The following is a 17,505-nucleotide window of genomic DNA, read 5'->3' on the forward strand; positions in this document are numbered from 1 at the left end:
GAGTGAACCAGCTGTGTGCTTTAGCTCTTGCCTAGAATTGAGGCCAACACAGAGCCCCTAGCACAACATCAAAACAAGTGCAGTGGTCACACACAGGGACATCAAAAAGCCTCTGGCATGCACTGCAGCCTGCCTAATGCCAGGTGGAAAAGCATTTTGGCCTGCAAAACTGATTTTAGAGGCTAAATGAGGGCAGCAGCTGTTTAAACTATTTTCTGGCACACTTGTTAAAGGTCCCCTTTAAGGTGGTGTCATATAGTTACTTATTAAAGCAAACCATCCTTAAATTGCTACGTTAAGGAAAAGGAACACTTATACTAAACAAACAATATTGTTTATCCATTAAGACAAAGTTGCAATATTCTCAGATGTTTAGGTAAGTTTCCAGACCCTCGTGTGATTGTTGTGGGGGTTATTTAAAAGAAACTGTTAGAAAGTTGCAGACGTTGCAAACTACTGAAGTGAAGTTGCAGTTCAGCATTTTTTTATACTTAACTAAAATTAAATTACATTTAGCAGTGTGATAGTGGGATGCAAGCCTGAATGAAGATAAAAAGCAAAGGGGAGACTAAAGTTCACCAAACACTGAATGATCCACTGGAGTCACGAAAATCAGGCTGACCTGATCATCTGGTGTCTGGGCTAGCAATCAGATCACAATAGGGGCCGGTTCAGACCCATTTGCAGATGTGTGATCAGTGTCGGACTGGCCCACCGGGATACCAGGAAAACTCCCGGTGGGCCCAGGTGTCAGTGGGCCCTCTTGCTTCTAACCATTTAGTCTATTTCATGGTCATTCCCTATTTCTTCATGGGAAAAAATAGGTTTAATGTTGAAATATAGAAAGGAGATATAAAAAAACTAGGAGAATAAAGAGGTTAAATGACAAGAGGAATAATAGTTTGGAAAGTGGGCCCATGTTCTAAAGTTTTCTGGTGGGCCCCGGTCTAGGGTTTTCTGGTGGGCCCCTGGCATCCCAGTCCGACACTGTGTGTGATCCTTGCACAATGGTACTTTCAAACCTGCCCAATCTCTGACCAAATATTGATCAACCAGGATGTTCTTTTTGGCCCAATATATATATAGGCAACCAAGACACTGTATCCGTCTAGAGTGGCCATGTCAGCAACCAATATCAGGTGTGTGTGATTGCAATGAGAGAGTGGGTCTATTTGCAAAAACAGGACAAAACATTATGCCATTGCCCTGGTTGTAAATTGCTGTGGTTAAAATACTCAAAATGCAAAATTGTGTAAACATACCTTCTAACACAATTTTGCAGTATTGTGTGATTTGAGCAATTTACTCTCAGCAATTTATTTGAGCAATTTCAGGTAAAAGCATGGGCAGTAATTACATCTCTCACTGCCCTAAGATGCAAATCTACCTTTGTAATCATGTTCTAGTTATGATTTGGAGAAAATCCAGGTAAAGACTAAGCTGTCCACTTGCACAACTCCAACTAGATTGTATCCTATTGAAACATGTTGATAACAGCAATTCAGCAACAGTTGGAGACTGTGGCCTGAAAAATGCATGTGAGATTGTCTGCAATCTGGTCTAACATGGATGACTGCATTACCCTCTTCCTTCCAATTCAATTAATTGATCTCATTCATTTGTAAAGCAGTGCCTGAGGCCAACTGACAAGAATCAACCATTCTTTGTATAGAAAGCTGCAGATTCTGTGACTCATCAGGAAGAGGGAAATGCAGAAAGCATGGATTTTAAATTTATTTTATAGAAAGTTCTATTCTGTGTTGCAAATCAACATTGGTACTGTCCCCAGGCTTAAAATGATGGAAAAAATAGTATTTTTTATGTTCTCTCACTTCCTTATTTATCTCCCTTCTTCTCCTCTCTGTGTGTGTATCCCTTTCTTCATGTATATGTTATTTTACTTTCATTATTGGGCTTCTATACTATACCCTATTTTTTTGCTTCCAATAATTTGTCATACCCAAACCTTTATGTAGCTGCGCTCTATAGGTGCTCAGATATTACAAGAACAGTTTCCTCCAATCACAAGCATTGGAAGTCTAAACATATCCGATAATGGTGAGACTATATTTTTATCTATATGGCAGCAGTATGTCATGTTTTCTCACTTTCTTTCATTCTTCATTCTGTTTTCCAGAACATCATTTTATTCTGATCTCTAACTGTTTTGCTTATATCATTCTGTCTCCTGTTTTGAATTCAGCAATCAATCTTGCTCCTACTGCCTGCTGGGTCGACACTGTCACCCCCATCTGTCTGCATCTTTCTTTCTTCTCTCCCTTTATTAATATATGGCCAAAAGAATCAGGACATCCCTTCTAATTATTGAAATATTCCTACTTTGCTGCAAAGTTTTAGAGGAGCTTCCTTCAAGTGTCAGCAGGAAAATATTCTTGAGCACAATAAAGACCCATTCAGAATCGGTTTGCAGAGATTGTAGTGGATACGGCTGACTGGCCGGCACAGAGCTCTGGCCTCATCCCATCTCAACACATGTAGGATTTATTGGAACGCCAATGTTCTAGCATCAGTGCAAAACATTTTACAAATGACTAGAGGCAAATTCCTCTACATCTAATGAAAAGTCTTCCAAAAAGAGTAGTGCGTAAAGCGTGTTTAGCAGCAAAGAGAAGTCTAAATTCATATTAGTAGCCTTGGTTTTGTAATGAGAGATAAGATAATGATATATGAGGCAGATGTCCACATACTTTTGGCTATATGTGTATCTACATGTATCTGCAGTATATATGCTGCCTCCCTTTGCATTTATCAATATCGTGACATCTCCTGTAGTCTCTTTCAAGCAATGTTATTCTTTTTATTAGGACTGGATTCTCATTTACTGTCTCTTGTTCCTGCTCTTGGTCGAAGCAGACATCTCAAGCATCTCTCTTTAGGCAGAAACTTCTCAGTTAAATCACGGTAAGAATCGCCCATTCTGAGACAGAAATCAGCAACCAAACAGACCACCCTCAGGGATCATAAAATGGCTTATTGTGAATAGATGTAATAAAAAGAGAACATAAGTATTACAACAAAAGATTCAATGTTCAGTAAAATCAATAGATTGAGTATCTAAGCAATGGTCAATAGGTTTTTCAAGTAAAGGAATGACAAAGAAGGTGTCAGTTATCTAACTTCTCTTTTATTTCAGAGTCTTGGAAGATATACTGCAGAGAATAGTGAATGTTCTGCAAGATGAGGATTGTGTAAGTGACAACGAGCAATGCTCACATCACTGTAAGATTGTAAAGTGGTATATAATAACAAGCAAGAAGCTATGATAACTGAGAGCATTGTGCAAACATGCCATGTGTATCAACAAATAGTCTCCCCCAACTCCCATAATGGCAATTTTTAAAGAGCAGATGTGGCAAAGGCTGTAGAGGAAGGTAAAGCTACAGTTTTTTAATCTATTCATCTAGCTGCCATGGGCTGGCTAAACGGCAACTTCAGCAAAACAAATTACCTAAGTTTATCAGATCATAAAATCTCTGCTAACTCCTGCACCACAAGCAATGGTTATGCTGCCACTGCTTGCCATTCCAACTGTTGGCCATATCTTCTGCTGCCATACAATATTCCAGCATTCCATAATTTCCATCATTTATGAGGTGTTGAGCTGCAATGTTATGAAACCTGAAAGCAATTAGTTATAACACATGCATGGTGTGGTGTTCTATTACATTAATAGCATACCACACTGTAATCTGGATAGGGATTTGACAGTAAAATCGACTGTAATACCACTGCCCATGGTCTAAAATCTTAATCTGCCACTGCTCACAATCACACCTCTGTGTTTTAAGATGGTCATACATGTCACACATACAGTCTGACCGATTTCTACCTTGCTGCAATTTACCATATGGTGTTCGTTATTTCTTTAGGTACATGGTAATATTTAACTTACCAAAGTTTAGTGATATGTTTCTATACAGGTGATTTATTGCCAATTGTAAAATGCTATCAGACCATATCCACAGACCAGTGACATCAGAAGATGTTACAGCACACAACAGAGGCTATTTTAGGGGAAAAAAATTTCCAGATCTTGACATGGGTTTTCTAATTTTTAAGCCCCCTTGCATACTCTGTTGCCACTCTACAGTTGACACTGGGCTGCCATTTTGGGTTATTAGACAATGGCACTTGTAAGATAATTATGACAAGGTAGGGTTGCCAGTGTTAAGGTAGTAGGTTATACAGGGCCAGGATTACCCCTAATGGCATAGGCTGTGAAGAAGGCTTTGGAGGGTCTTAGTACAAGACTATAGTGTGGGAACTACATCTCAGTCCATTAGTCTCAGTCTATTAGTCCATAAGAAAAATCAATCATTTTGCAACCTCCTACCATGGAGTTCCTAAAGCTCCTCTCCTCAAGCGAAGAGGCTGCTAAGGTTAATATCAGTCAGTTTCAAATGCTTGGATTGTTACAATGGCACTTAATTAAGTTCTAAAACATGTAATATGAAATATCTACTAATGTTTAAATGTTGTGGCATATGAAAGACTTATCAAAGATATGTGCTGACTGGTTACTATGGGTAAACCCTAAATGAGACTTCTCTTTTAATTTCAATAGAAGACAATAAAGGATTGCCACTGAACCAATCCATGCAGTTGATTCATTCAGCAGTGACAAGAGGGAGGATTGTGATCATCAACAACTTTCATCTTTGCTCTATCCACCCTCTCTTTCAGTGCCTGCAGTCTCTTTCCCTCGCAGACTCTCGTTTGAAGTCTCGCACTTGCATTGTTTTGAATGCTCTTGGAAGCAATACATCTCTACAGGAGCTGGATATCAGTGGAAACGGAATGTCAGATATTGGTGCCAAGATGCTAGGCAAAACCCTGCAGATTAACAGCACATTGCGGTAAACACACAATGTTCATCACAGTCTGCAGTATAAAACTTAGATAAAACACAGCACTAGCATAAATACAGGTATGGGGTCCAGTACCAGGAAACCCATTATTTAGAATGCTTTGAATTACAGGAAGGTGCTCTCCAATAGACTCCCATTTTAATCAAGTAGTTCAAATTTTTAAAAATGATTTCCTTTCTCTCTGTAATAATAAAACAGTATATTTGTTTTTGTATTTGATCCTAACTAAGATATAAATAATCCTTATTGAAGGCAAATAAATTCTATTGGGGTTAATTAATGTTTAAATTAAATTTTTTTAGTTAACAAAGTATGAAGATACAACTTAAGGAAGGACCCCTTATCCGGATACCAGGTCCAGCGCATTATTAACAATATTATTTAGCAGGGGAACAGTCAATTTATTAAAGAAAGCATTCCTTCTCAACATACTAACATGTATACATACCTTTATAATATGACACACACATATATATAAGAGAACAATAGCTTGTAGAGGAGATAAATTAAAAGGTTAACTTCAATGTCATCCAACGTTTGTCATATATATACATTTTGCATACATTTGTATTACAATACAATATGTTTCCTAGTTGGATTTAATTGTATTTTATGTTTAATGGACCTCTAATTCCACTGTCAAGATTTTTGGGCACAGTTTAATTTGTATCTGTCTTGTACCAGTTAGAAGTATTCTTGTGCCCATTGTCATGTGCTTTGTCTGTGTTCTCAATCTCCCTGTGCAGGTCGGTGCTTTGGGATAGGAATGCAGTTACTGCCTCTGGGTTTATGGATGTAGCTCGAGCTTTGGAGAAGTAAGTATAGAAAATGTGTATTCCAAAAAAGGTACACACGTCATCAATTTCCATAATTTTATGTATTTAGCGCTCATATTATTTTATAGCCTCATATGATACATTCTAAATCTAATAAACATGAAAACAAATATAGTTTTGATATACATTAAAGGGGTTGTTCACCTTTGAGATCACTTTTAGTATGACGTAGAGAGTGATATTCTGAGATAATTTGCAATTGGTTTTAATATTTTATTATTTGTGGTTTTTGAGTTATTTACCTTTTTATTCAGCAGCTCTTCAATTTACATTTAAGCAATCTGGTAACTAGGGCCCAAATTACCCTAGCAACCATGCATTGATTTGAATAAGAGACTGGAATATGAATAGGAGAGAGTCTGAATAGAAGGATCAGCAATAAAAAGTAGCAATAACAATACATTTGTTGCCTTACAGAGCATTTGTTTTTTAGAAGGGGACAGCGACGCCCTTTTGAAAGCTGCAAAGAATCAGAAGGAAAAAGACAAATAACTATAAAACTATAAAAAAAAATAATGAAAACCAATTGAAAAGTTGCTTAGAATTGGTTGATCTATAGCACACTAAAAGTTACTTTAAAGGTGAACCACCCCTTTAAGCCCAACAGATATCGTCAGTTCTTATTGAAACCCACACATACAGTATATACTTATCGGCATTTCTATATAGATATATACTTATCTAGTTTCGTAAATTGTGCGCCTGGCCACACTGTAACAGCTTTGTGATTGGTGTAAACTTTTTATGCAACATCACAGGAATAGAACTTTGCGCTTTATGTCTTTTCCTGTGGGAGATATCTGCCAAGCCTACCAGAGACATCCTGACAGAGCTGAGAGTGCCTGGAAAAAGGTAAAATAGTACTGAAACTAAGGGGTAAGGCCTTCTTCCTGCTCTGTCTGAAGTTACATATTTGCAAGAAGTGCCCAGTAGGGTAAAATCAAGTTCCCTGGTGTCCAATGGGGTAAAATCCTTCTACCTTCTGTCCATGGGAGCTTCTTTACTTTTTCATCCTTTTACATGAATGAGACAGTCCCTCCATCTTGTTTCTGGCTACAGAGTCCTCTGTGTATTCTTTATAGGTCAATATTCCTTTTCTGTATCCTTTAAAGTTGACTTGATGTTCTTTGTGCACTTATTACAAAAAAAATAACTTCTAGAATCTGCATCATAATGCTGTGCACTTCCCAGATGTACCCTCCTCTCGTATTATTATTTGTGTCTCTGATAGATACACAGCTGTCTCCTGCGGAACTCTCAGACATTGGCTGTTTCAGACCAGAGAGCACTGCGCTTGCAGCAGGGTGTGACAAGCAGTGCGGAGCAGGTACTAGGCATTACTATTTATTCTTAGGACATTCAGTTATATTTTAGAATTAGATAATCTCTAACAGTATAATTAAAATGAGTGCACGATAGACTGGATGGGAGCATTTGGGTGGTACAGAAAATATGTAGTGTAGAAGAGAAAAAAGTCATCAGGCAAAAGGCCTGATAGGGAATTTAGGTGAAAGCTGATTTGGCCTCTTTTATCCTCCAAACACTCAGTCCCACTCCTGCCAGTTAGTGCTATTTTTTAGCAAGCAAGGTGCCCAAGTGCATTTTAGGAGGAAGTTAAAAGATGCATATATACATATATAACACTGATCTTTCCAATCCATGTTAGATGTTACAGACACTCTCAGTGATGATACATGATCACATTAATGCATTGCGCTCCTGTGACCTGGAGACTGTTCAAGAGGACATTATAGGTGCAAGACAGTTGCTCAGAGATGCAAAGAACTGTCGAGCTGTGAGTAGCCTTTTTTGCTTATGTTATATATAATTATATTTCATTATGGTAACCGTTATAATCTGCGATGTCAGGTTCATGTAAAAAAAATTATATATATATATATATATATATATATATATATATATATATATAATGATTTGTGAGGTGTGCTGTTAAGACCTAAATAAGACTGTGCTAACCCTGAATCCTAATATAGATTGTTAAAATCTTAAGCAGGAAGGTCACATCCATAAAAACAATACATTGCAATAGGCACTCTTATACAAGTTCACGCCAGTCAAATTCTGCTTTCTGAGATCCATAGTTTACTGTCTACAATTAATGTGGCTTCTGTAGTGAACGTTAAACCATTAAACTTAGTTAGGAAACATCCCTGGGCAACAGATGTGAGGATCGATGTGGATATTACACTTTGTATGTGGTTTAAACTGGAAGATGGTCTTTCCACAGCCTGTAGTCAATCAGCATTACATTGTGCAGTCATGTAGTAGAACTTATAGCCCCTAGTTTAAAAGTGGGATACTGGAAAGGAAAGTATTCTTAGTTCAAGTTTATATTGCTTCATTGAGCAAACATTGTTCTATAAATGTAATAAATGTAATGTTTACGTCACGGATATCCAGCTTGCTGCTCTAAAACTTGAACTTTAACCAAAAGTTTCCACCAATGAAGTCAGGAGATCCTGGTTGTAATTCAGCAACTGATAAAAGGCTCCCAGTTTAGTCAGTTTTGGGGTCCAGAATTTCCTGTACTGTATTACCTGGGCATAATTTAACCTCCACATAGTCCTTTGTCTTTGTGTATTTGCCTTTACAATTTACAACCTCTCTCCTCAGCTGCTGCCACGCCTTCTGGAAGCAGGAAACTGGTTGTCTCCATCAGGCCCTGCGCAGCGTCTCTTAGAGACTGTCTCATTTGAGCTCTCTCGAGCAGTGGACAGAGAAATGCAGGTATTAGGATAACACAAGGTGTGTGTTGTATCCTTCTAGGATGTTCTTTCACACTGTATATTCCTCATATTGTGCCTCTCCATTTCCTCACAGAATATTGCAGATTCCATGTGGGAAGCAACTCAGGACTTGTTCCCTGGAGCTGCTCGTGATGCTCAAAGAGGGAGCGCAATGCTCTGTAGGCTGAAAGAACAACATGGGCTCAGTCCACCACATATCCGAGACATGCTTCGCCAAGTTGGTTGTGAGATACACAGCAAACTGAGGTGAGGGACATGTGCAGAACAGCTGATAACACAGAACCAGGGATTTTTGAGCTATGTCCCATAATTCTAAATGATAAATCTCACATTTCACAGCTGAAGAAGTTATAGTCACTTTTTGTGTGACACAAAGTAGTGTATTTCCTGGATCTTATGTCACTGTCATTACTTCCTTTTTTCAAGAAAATTGTCTAGTCTTGGTTAAGGAACATTGGTTTAAATTCATGAGTAGTACATATGTCTCAACTAAAGGACCACTACATCCTCAAATATAGACTGGGTTATCTCTTTGTACAAAATATTGGAAAGCTAATTCATAAGGCAAAACAGTGCATCTTGCCTTGTTGTTTAAAAAAAGAGTATTTGTAACATACTGGATGACAATGTCTGTCTTATATTCCCAACAAGTACTGTATAAACCAACTGCTTTCTAATTACTTTAATAAAATAAATGCTTATGCTTATAAGCAATGCTTATAAATGCAAATACATATTAAAGCACAGGTGCAAAGCCCCACTTTTTTGCACTTTGTCAGAATGCATTAGAGATAGCTGCACGCATTAGATGCAGGTAGCACATGCACAGGCGTTCCCTGGAACACCCCAAAGTTGCTCCATTGTAAGGCTCTAGGTAACCCTATACTTTACAGCTGCACTGGATTATTTATTGTCTGGTGCAGGAAACAGACACCTTTCCCTTAGTGTGCATGCCTTTGCAACTAGCTTTTCTAGAACCACAGCCAACATTAGGCATTGTTAGAAATCTAGAATAAATATAATGACAAGTTTTTGTCATAAATATTAGGCTAGTTCAGCCACCAAACACCTAAGTTCTCATTTACAATATGGAAGGCAGGCTGTAAAGTAAAAAAAAATGGGTGCTTTCTGCAATATGTCTGAATTGCCGTAGGTCTTTGCATTCTATTTCTTAAGCTGGCCATAGACGCAAAGATACTATCGTACGAATCAAAGATTTGTACAATTTCCGAACCGTGTATGGATTGTCCCCACATTTTTGGTGACATGGCAATCAGTCGTTCAGACGATCGGACAGGTGATAAGATTTATATTTATGGCCAGCTTTAGAACAGAGATCTACAGCTTGCCCCATAAACTGTGCATCACTGTGCATGTTGTAAGCAGCAGACCAAGGAATCGGGGATTGGGTGATTACTTTAAAATGCAGGAGTGCTCCAAAATTCTTCTGTAAAGATGTGTTATACTGTCATGTACCTTTTGCAGGGCTGCACAACTTTCCCTCATGACTCGTCTCAGTAATTCTGTTCTGGAGCAGGTTCTACAGGAAATGCAGAGAACACACAGAAAACTGGTAACTAGTGTGAGAGTTTAAGGCCACATTCAATAATTTCATAGATACTGATCTTATATGTGTGATTGCACACAATAACATTAATGGGGGGGGGGGTGATTATAAAAAAAACAAATTAGATTTTATAAAAATATAAAATAAATTATAAAACATATTTGTAGTGTATTAAACTACAACTTAATGTGTTCGCTGGTGAAAGAGAACTGGACCTGTACAATTTTATTCTAAAGCATCTGCTATTTATTCTCTTTCTTGCTTATTTGAGTTTATTAAAGGCCCAGTGAATCAATGATTTCACTGAATGTGTCGGTACACATCTGGCAGTGAAGTCTGAGTAAGCAATATTTCTGTAATAAAGTACATTTTGCCCTTAAAAGGAGCTATTGTTAGTTGGATGTGTCATGGATACAGAAGCTGCGTTTCTCTAACTCATCCTGAAATGAAATCTGGGTGTGCAACGCTGCAGCAGTAATTAACATGTTTAAAGGAGCTAGGGGAGATGGGGAAAAACCATGAAAATAGATTTTTTTTCCTCCAATAAAGTTTCTTTGAAACACTGCAGGAAAGAGACACTGGGGAAATTGCAGGAAAGTGTGATGCAGATGGGGTTAATAAGGTCAATATTTGTAATTTGATTAAATGTTTCTTCTCATTTGTTTCTTAATTTGCTAGTCCCGTCACAGATCACAACTGCAAATCCTGATGGAGGAGGAGCAAAGGATTCTGGGATATCTGCCCCAAACGCCACCAAGAAACAAACAAGAAAATCATGAAGGAGAGATCTATTCCAGCATTGTAAGGAACATGACTGCCCCCCCCCAATTCTAACATTTGCAAATATATTGCTAACGAAGTTCACATTCTGTGTTTATATCTCTCCACAGGATACCATGGTGATAAAGAAACGTCTTCAGGGAAGGAAAATCCGACCAGTCTCTGCATTTATAAGTGAGATTCCAATAATGTCCCTCTGCTTTAACTGATATTCTTTATGTGCTTTAAATACTGCAATTTCCTTTTCTGCAACTACTAGCTGTATGTTCCTCTCATGTTTTATTCAGTTGTCATGACAATTATGTTTCATCTTTCTGACCTGTTATCCCCTGTCATTAATCCTTCTGAATATACCATACTACTTTGTGTGTCTATCCGGTTCCATATTGATATAATTACTTTCTTTCTTTACCTAAGACACTACTGTGCACATTGGTCTAATTTTAAGGCCTATTGCAATAAATCATTTTCAGGTGACAATTCTGGCAACAAACATATGGCTCTTCCCATTATAGTTACCTCCTAATGACCCATTATCAATTCCTATTCTTTTATCACCATTACTGATGATCCAATTTTTTGTGAAAAATTGTAGCCATAAACTGCTGTGTGGCATCACTTCAATATCCCTTCCTTTAGCTATTTAGTAACTGTCTGTGGCAGTTTTTTGTCAGCTTTGTAATGTGGCACAATACAACTGGTTGTGTAAAGGGAAAATATAAAGAAGCGTGCAAAGTGTAGTACTTATACTGTACATTTTTGCACTCTTAAGAGTACAAACTAGCGTTTAAATTTCTCCAATTTTGAAGGAAAAATCCCTCCAGTACATCCTTATTGAATTGATGTAGTTACTGTACAGGGGAAACTTATTCTGGAAGATATGATAATATCATATAAACAGGTCTATAAAGTTCTTGCACAGGCTGGGGGTTAAAAAGTCTTATGAAGAGCCACATCTGGTGTGAGGTCTCCCAACTGGCTAGACTTCATTAACAAATAATTAACAAATATAATAAAACCCCTATTGGACAAGTGTTGGTAACACTCATAAGATCTGTGGTTGTTTTCTAATCAGGACTCATTTACAGACTTTAATGCTACAAAGTCAAACCTTCTAAGTTATTTCCAATCTTCTTCACTGTCAAGGATTAGGTAGGGGGTGCTGTAGAGACTGAAGGGAGAAGGCAAGTCCTTTAGGCAGGGACTGGCTGTGTCCACAGAACACAAAGGGAAAGGCAGGAACAGAGAGACGAGGTAGTCAAACTGGAACAGGTGCAGAGTGAAGCAGGACGGAGCCAGCGAAGGTCAAGACCAGGCTGGACAGGACGATGAGGGCGCAGATCGGGGGACAAGACAGTGGGAAGACAGGATACAGACTGGATGGGGCAGGACGTTCCGCGCGTAGATCAGATCAAACTGGGGATAGAGTGCAGAGGGAGACTAGAGCAGAAGGAGACTGGAGAGAAGGGTAGCGGGAGATGACTGGAGAGCAGGAGAGGACTGGAGAGCAGGAGAGGACTGGAGAGCAGGATAGCGGGAGAGGACAAGGAGTGTTCTAAGTGCTGCCCTTAAATAGGGAAGAGTCAGCCCTGATTGGCTGATTGCAACTAGACAGCAGCTGGGCTCGGGCTGTAGAGGCTAAACAGGCTGCAGCTGGGCTGGGGCTGGAGAGGCCAATCCGGCTGTAGCTGGGCTGGGACTGCAGAGGCCAGGTAACACATAGCGAGCAACTCTACAGGCTGCTCACCTGGCCAAGTGGTTACGGTATCGAGACAGAAACTCAAAGGTCCCTGGCTCAAATCCCAGCAATACCTGACATTCACTGATGAAATACAGAAGAATTTTGATCTTCTTAAAATGCAATGGCATCTGAGGATAATGCAAAGCACTATGTATATTAGTTTAACTACTTTATTATTGTTTTGGATCCACGGTGTGCAAATGAAAACAACCAGTAGGAGTGAAGCACAAGTTACATGTCGTACATTTTTGACATGTGGGCAAAACAATTGCAATACAATTTGTTCACTCTTTTTCAGTCATAGGCAGTGTATTGCTGTTCTTACTGAAGATTTCATGTAAACTGTTTTCATTCCAGATATCCTAAAGTCTAGATAATGAATGGAATATACATATTTACAGGATTATATATTTATGCTCTCCCAAGGTGCCAGTGACCAGGAGTTAAGCCCCAGGACACTAGATTTGGGTTCTTCAGGCTCACGTGACCTTAGTTCACCACCTCCACTCTCCTCATCTGCTAGCAGTCAGCTGTCCCGCTCCCTTAGTGTGTCTCTGGAAGGTCTATCTGAGCTCCCCACAGAAGGGAGCAAGCTTCAGCATCAGACTCGGGATAGACCAAAACAGCAGTCCAGGCGAGCCCCAGGAGGGGGAAAGGTTAATTTTAGTAACTATGTTTTTAAAAATATAAAAAAAAAAAAATCACTAAAAGAGGAGTTGATTATTCTTTTTCTAAACACTTAGGTTCGAGGCCCAGCATCTGATTCAGAGAGGCCAGACGCATCACTTGATGAAGGACTAGATGATTTCTTCCATCGCACAGTGTTGACTCAGTCTCACAGGTACTATACTCTCTGGCATTGTCTTCATCATCATAGTTATTGATAAGATTGACACTTCAATATGACACTGTTGATCTTTCTTTTCTATTCTTGTCTGCCCAAAAGTGTCTCTTCAGCCCCACCAGGTGATTCAGAAGGCCCACCAAAAAGACGTCGTAGGAGTCTTTTTCATTTCCGCAGAAGTAGGACACCAAAACGTGAGCGAGGAAGAGCAGCTCCCCCACCTTCCCCAGGTCCTGAGGGAAACATAGACCACCTTAGGCTGGAAGGGTTTTCAATGACTAATGGAACACCAACTAGCAATGGAATTGAAGGGCCTTATATGGGAGCAGTGAGAGGACTGCCTGGTCGAGGAACTCCGGTTAGTGTGGGTGCGGGCAACTTAGGGGAAAAAAGCAATAAAATAAGAAAGATATATTTGATACAGGAATGCAAAAATGATTGAATGAAATAGAAGTTAATAATGAAACAGAGAAAAAATAAAACACCAAAGCAGGGCAAAAATTACAGAAGTAAATTAACCTATGCATTTTTCATTTACAGTCTTGTGAGCAGACGGTGGATGAAGTGCAGCCTGCAAGAGTGAGAGGAGTCCCTCTGCCTGGTGGAGTCCCACTTCCTGGAATGGACAGTGTCCGTATTTGGCGGGAGGTATGTAAATAATGTGGTAGGAATGGTAATGCTGAATGTGTCAGGAAAAGTTAAATAATGCTATGCTTATAATAATCTCTGTATATATTCAAATACTATACAGATGGATACCTTGGGGGGCACCAACTGCATTCCTGAAGATAGGCGGCGTTCATCTGGGGATGGGGGTAAGTATTTTATTCAGCCTTGTCTCCTCCATTACATCCATAACAGTTCATCTTCAGGCTTCCTCTGCCATCAACCAGCAATCCATCCTATATCACTGCTCTGGTTGCCAGGCTTTCCTTCCCCCTGGTATTCTCTGGAGTCTCTTTCTGGTCATCCCTCTGTGTATCTGTCAGAGTCTGTCTCTGTTCTTTGCCTTTCACTTTTTCTGTCACTGTTCTGTCCCTCCCTCTTCCTCTCCTTGTCTCTCTCTCTGTGTCTCTCAGAGGAGGGTGCTACGTTTGAGGACAGAAAGCCTTCTATATCCAATGGAGACAGAAGCAATCAGAAGAAATTATCAAGAGAAGAGGTAACAACAAAGCTGAGAGGCAGTTTAAACTACTGACGCCTGGTTTTCTTCTTACTATAGGTTTACAGCAATTAGTGCTCATACGTAAAAACTATTTGCCATACACATGATGAGTGATATGCGTGCTTCTTTTTGGGTCTGTGACTGCTAATAGACATCAGGAAGTAAGGATGTCATTGATGAAAGAAGTTAGATGCAAGTAGGCACACAATAGCTGGACCATATGCAGTCAAATGTACCTGTATCTATTTTATGTGCCTCAGTTCCATCTCCAGGAATATGAATTCCCTATACCCCTGACTCAAAATTAAACAAAGGAACAGAGCATGCCAGGTTGGTGCCACGTGCCTATATGCACTAGTTTTAAAGCCAGCTATTATTAGCTGCTGCAAAAATAAGGCAATGTGTAGCAGAGCAATAAAGCTGATAAAAATGGCACTTAGGTGCTAGGGGAGATGTACAGAAATGTTAAATAAGTCTGAGATAGTTATTTCAACCACATAGCTGCAGAGAATAAAACTGGGTTTTCCAAATGGAAACTAGACGTGGTTCTACAAAGGGTTTTTATGGCCTATGAGCTACCTACTGTTCTAGGTGGTGGGCTCCGGAGGCAGAAAGGAAGACAGAATACTTTAGAATATAACAGAAATGTAAAGTCTCAGGAACTTATTCTTCATTGAGATATGGGGTGGCGTGTTTTTTTTTCTATGGAGACTATTAACAAGTCTATGGTCATTAGAGTTTCACAACTCATTCTCATACATACTAGGGCACACTATAGGTAACTATAATGAGACAGAATATGATACATGCCATTCATAGCACATTCTCTTTTCAGGGAGGTCTTGTTGTTTCCTGCCCCCTTCCTGAAGCGCCAAGGCCAGTCGCTGCCCCACGGGGTAGAAAAGTGTCCTGTGGAGGGGGGCATGGTGACACTGAGTGTTCTGAAGAGACCAGGAAGGAAATCCCAGTGCCCAGACCACGAAACAGGGAATCTATGAGAGAGGCGGCCCCCCCAGGGGGAGGTGGGAACAGCCCAGTGATCATTGAAAAGACTGCTCACCATAAACTGTACCTTCTTTATTTCACACCAGTATACCTTCTTACCCCATCCCCAAGTGTATCTTGTTTGGCCCTTCAACTTCTCTGTCCCTTTGTGCATTATTCATTCTTATGTTTTTACACTCTGTTCCTCTCCATCTCACGTGCTCTTTGTACCTCAATCTCACCCCCTTTGGCCCTCTCACCATGCAATATTTATCATCACTTACCTTTAATCCATTAAGCTCTGCATCCACCAACATATGATCATAATTGCAATTTATGTATTGCAATGTCATGCAATGCCAATGCATTGCTAATTTTCCTCTTAATCTCATGTCAGTTTCTTAATTTATACATTCCTCTGTGCTCAGATTGTGCTCCACCAGTACGAAGACCCCCTCTTAAGCCACAGCGATCACGCAGGATGCAGTCATGTGACTCAGCAGAGCCACAACCACCTGGTGAGCCATTCAATGCTTCTATGGCTTGGGTGTAATAGATGGCTAGTAGAGACAGCAAGGCAACAATGCTCACCATTGCTGTGCTGCCCATCCTTAATTTGATCAATATATTAACTTTTGGGACTTAAAGGGATACTGTCATGGAAAAAAAATTCAGTTAATAGTGCTGCTCCAGCAGAATTCTGCACTGAAATCCATTTCTCAATAGAGCAAACAGATTTTTTATGCTTAATTTTGAAATCTGACATGGGGTTAGACATATTGTCAGTTTCCCAGCTGCCCCCAGTCATGTGACTTGTGCTCTGATAAACTTCAGTTACTCTTTACTGCTGTACTGCAAGTTGGGAGTGATATCGCCCCCTCTCTTTCCCCCCCCCCCCAGTATCCTAACAACAGAACAATGGGAAGATAACCAGATAACAGTTGCTTGGTAGATCTAAGAACAGCACTCAATAGTAAAATCCAGGTCCCACTACGACACATTTAGTTACATTGAGTAGGAGAAACAACAGCCTGCCAGAAAGCAGAAAGCACATGACCAGGCAAAATGACCTGAGATGGCTGCCTACACACCAATATTACAACTAAAAAAATACACTTGCTTGAATGAAATTATAATTGGTAGAGTGAATTATTTGCAGTGTAAACATTGTAATTTAGAAATAAAACTACACCATAAAAATCATGACAGAATCCCTCTAAATGAATACATAATATACAATTTGCTAGTGTATTCTGAAATACTTAGATAAATGTCTCGAGTCCTAAATATTTTGTAGGTAACAAAATTGCATACTTTACTGTTGCTCCCTATCAGATGTATTGTAAGAAGAGGAGATTTCTCATTTGTAGAAATCTGTCTTTGGAAGACTTTTTATGGAATCTACTCTGGTAGTTTTTATTGTATGGTGTCATTGTTGGGGTAGCTTTTTGGTACAGTGCTCAATATTTGTTTAGGTATGTGCCACCAGGGCCAGACCAACAAACACTAGTTCATTTAAGTTTTCTGAGGCCTTTGGGTGGGAGTTCCCAGGCTCTGTGATTCCTTTCATGTAGTTCAGGTATAAGCAAAATCAACTACCATGTTCACTATCAGCAAGTCCTATAAAACTCAGCAACAATAGTCTGAAGCAGTTAGTCTAAAGCAGTTGTTGAATTCTAAACTATAAAGCACTGTCAAGCAAGTTGCAGGAGCTAAAGGTTTTATGTCAAAGAGGTAAATGTGGTCTTGTTCCCTTCCCTAAGACATCCACTGTTGTTCCAGGGATAAGAATGTTTTTTGCAAGGCCACACAAATCCAGAAGGGAAATAAGGAAGCCAAAAGTTGAAAGCCGCCATATAGTATAATATCAACAGTTCAGAGCTTCTGTTAAAGGATCATTATTCAAGGCAATGGGTCCAAATTACCCTAGC

At 39.5% G+C, this 17,505-nt stretch overlaps 1 protein-coding gene across 4 annotated transcripts in view; it reads left to right on the top strand.

Annotated features, from left to right (window-relative positions):
• LOC108695570 (capping protein, Arp2/3 and myosin-I linker protein 3-like) overlaps positions 1-17,505 on the top strand; it is a 57,063-nt gene that overhangs the window by 38,356 nt on the left and 1,202 nt on the right. For 2 of the 4 annotated variants that reach the window (XM_041564964.1, XM_041564971.1), the window contains 20 exons: positions 1,977-2,058; positions 2,826-2,922; positions 3,155-3,209; positions 4,705-4,877; positions 5,636-5,704; positions 6,484-6,577; positions 6,957-7,052; positions 7,392-7,520; positions 8,360-8,473; positions 8,567-8,739; positions 9,979-10,066; positions 10,739-10,861; positions 10,951-11,014; positions 13,008-13,237; positions 13,325-13,422; positions 13,528-13,783; positions 13,966-14,073; positions 14,177-14,240; positions 14,505-14,587; positions 15,426-16,092. In XM_041564964.1, the coding sequence (XP_041420898.1) occupies positions 1,977-2,058; positions 2,826-2,922; positions 3,155-3,209; positions 4,705-4,877; positions 5,636-5,704; positions 6,484-6,577; positions 6,957-7,052; positions 7,392-7,520; positions 8,360-8,473; positions 8,567-8,739; positions 9,979-10,066; positions 10,739-10,861; positions 10,951-11,014; positions 13,008-13,237; positions 13,325-13,422; positions 13,528-13,783; positions 13,966-14,073; positions 14,177-14,240; positions 14,505-14,587; positions 15,426-15,872 (2,643 nt within the window). In that variant the 3' untranslated portion in view covers positions 15,873-16,092. Of the gene's footprint in view, positions 1-1,976; positions 2,059-2,825; positions 2,923-3,154; positions 3,210-4,704; positions 4,878-5,635; positions 5,705-6,483; positions 6,578-6,956; positions 7,053-7,391; positions 7,521-8,359; positions 8,474-8,566; positions 8,740-9,978; positions 10,067-10,738; positions 10,862-10,950; positions 11,015-13,007; positions 13,238-13,324; positions 13,423-13,527; positions 13,784-13,965; positions 14,074-14,176; positions 14,241-14,504; positions 14,588-15,425; positions 16,093-17,505 lie in introns of those variants that run through there. The other 2 variants (XM_041564966.1, XM_041564974.1) reach the window with 2 other exon arrangements.

The sequence above is a fragment of the Xenopus laevis genome, chromosome 1L (genome assembly GCF_017654675.1).
Source record: "Xenopus laevis strain J_2021 chromosome 1L, Xenopus_laevis_v10.1, whole genome shotgun sequence".
Taxonomy (NCBI): Eukaryota; Metazoa; Chordata; class Amphibia; order Anura; family Pipidae; genus Xenopus; species Xenopus laevis.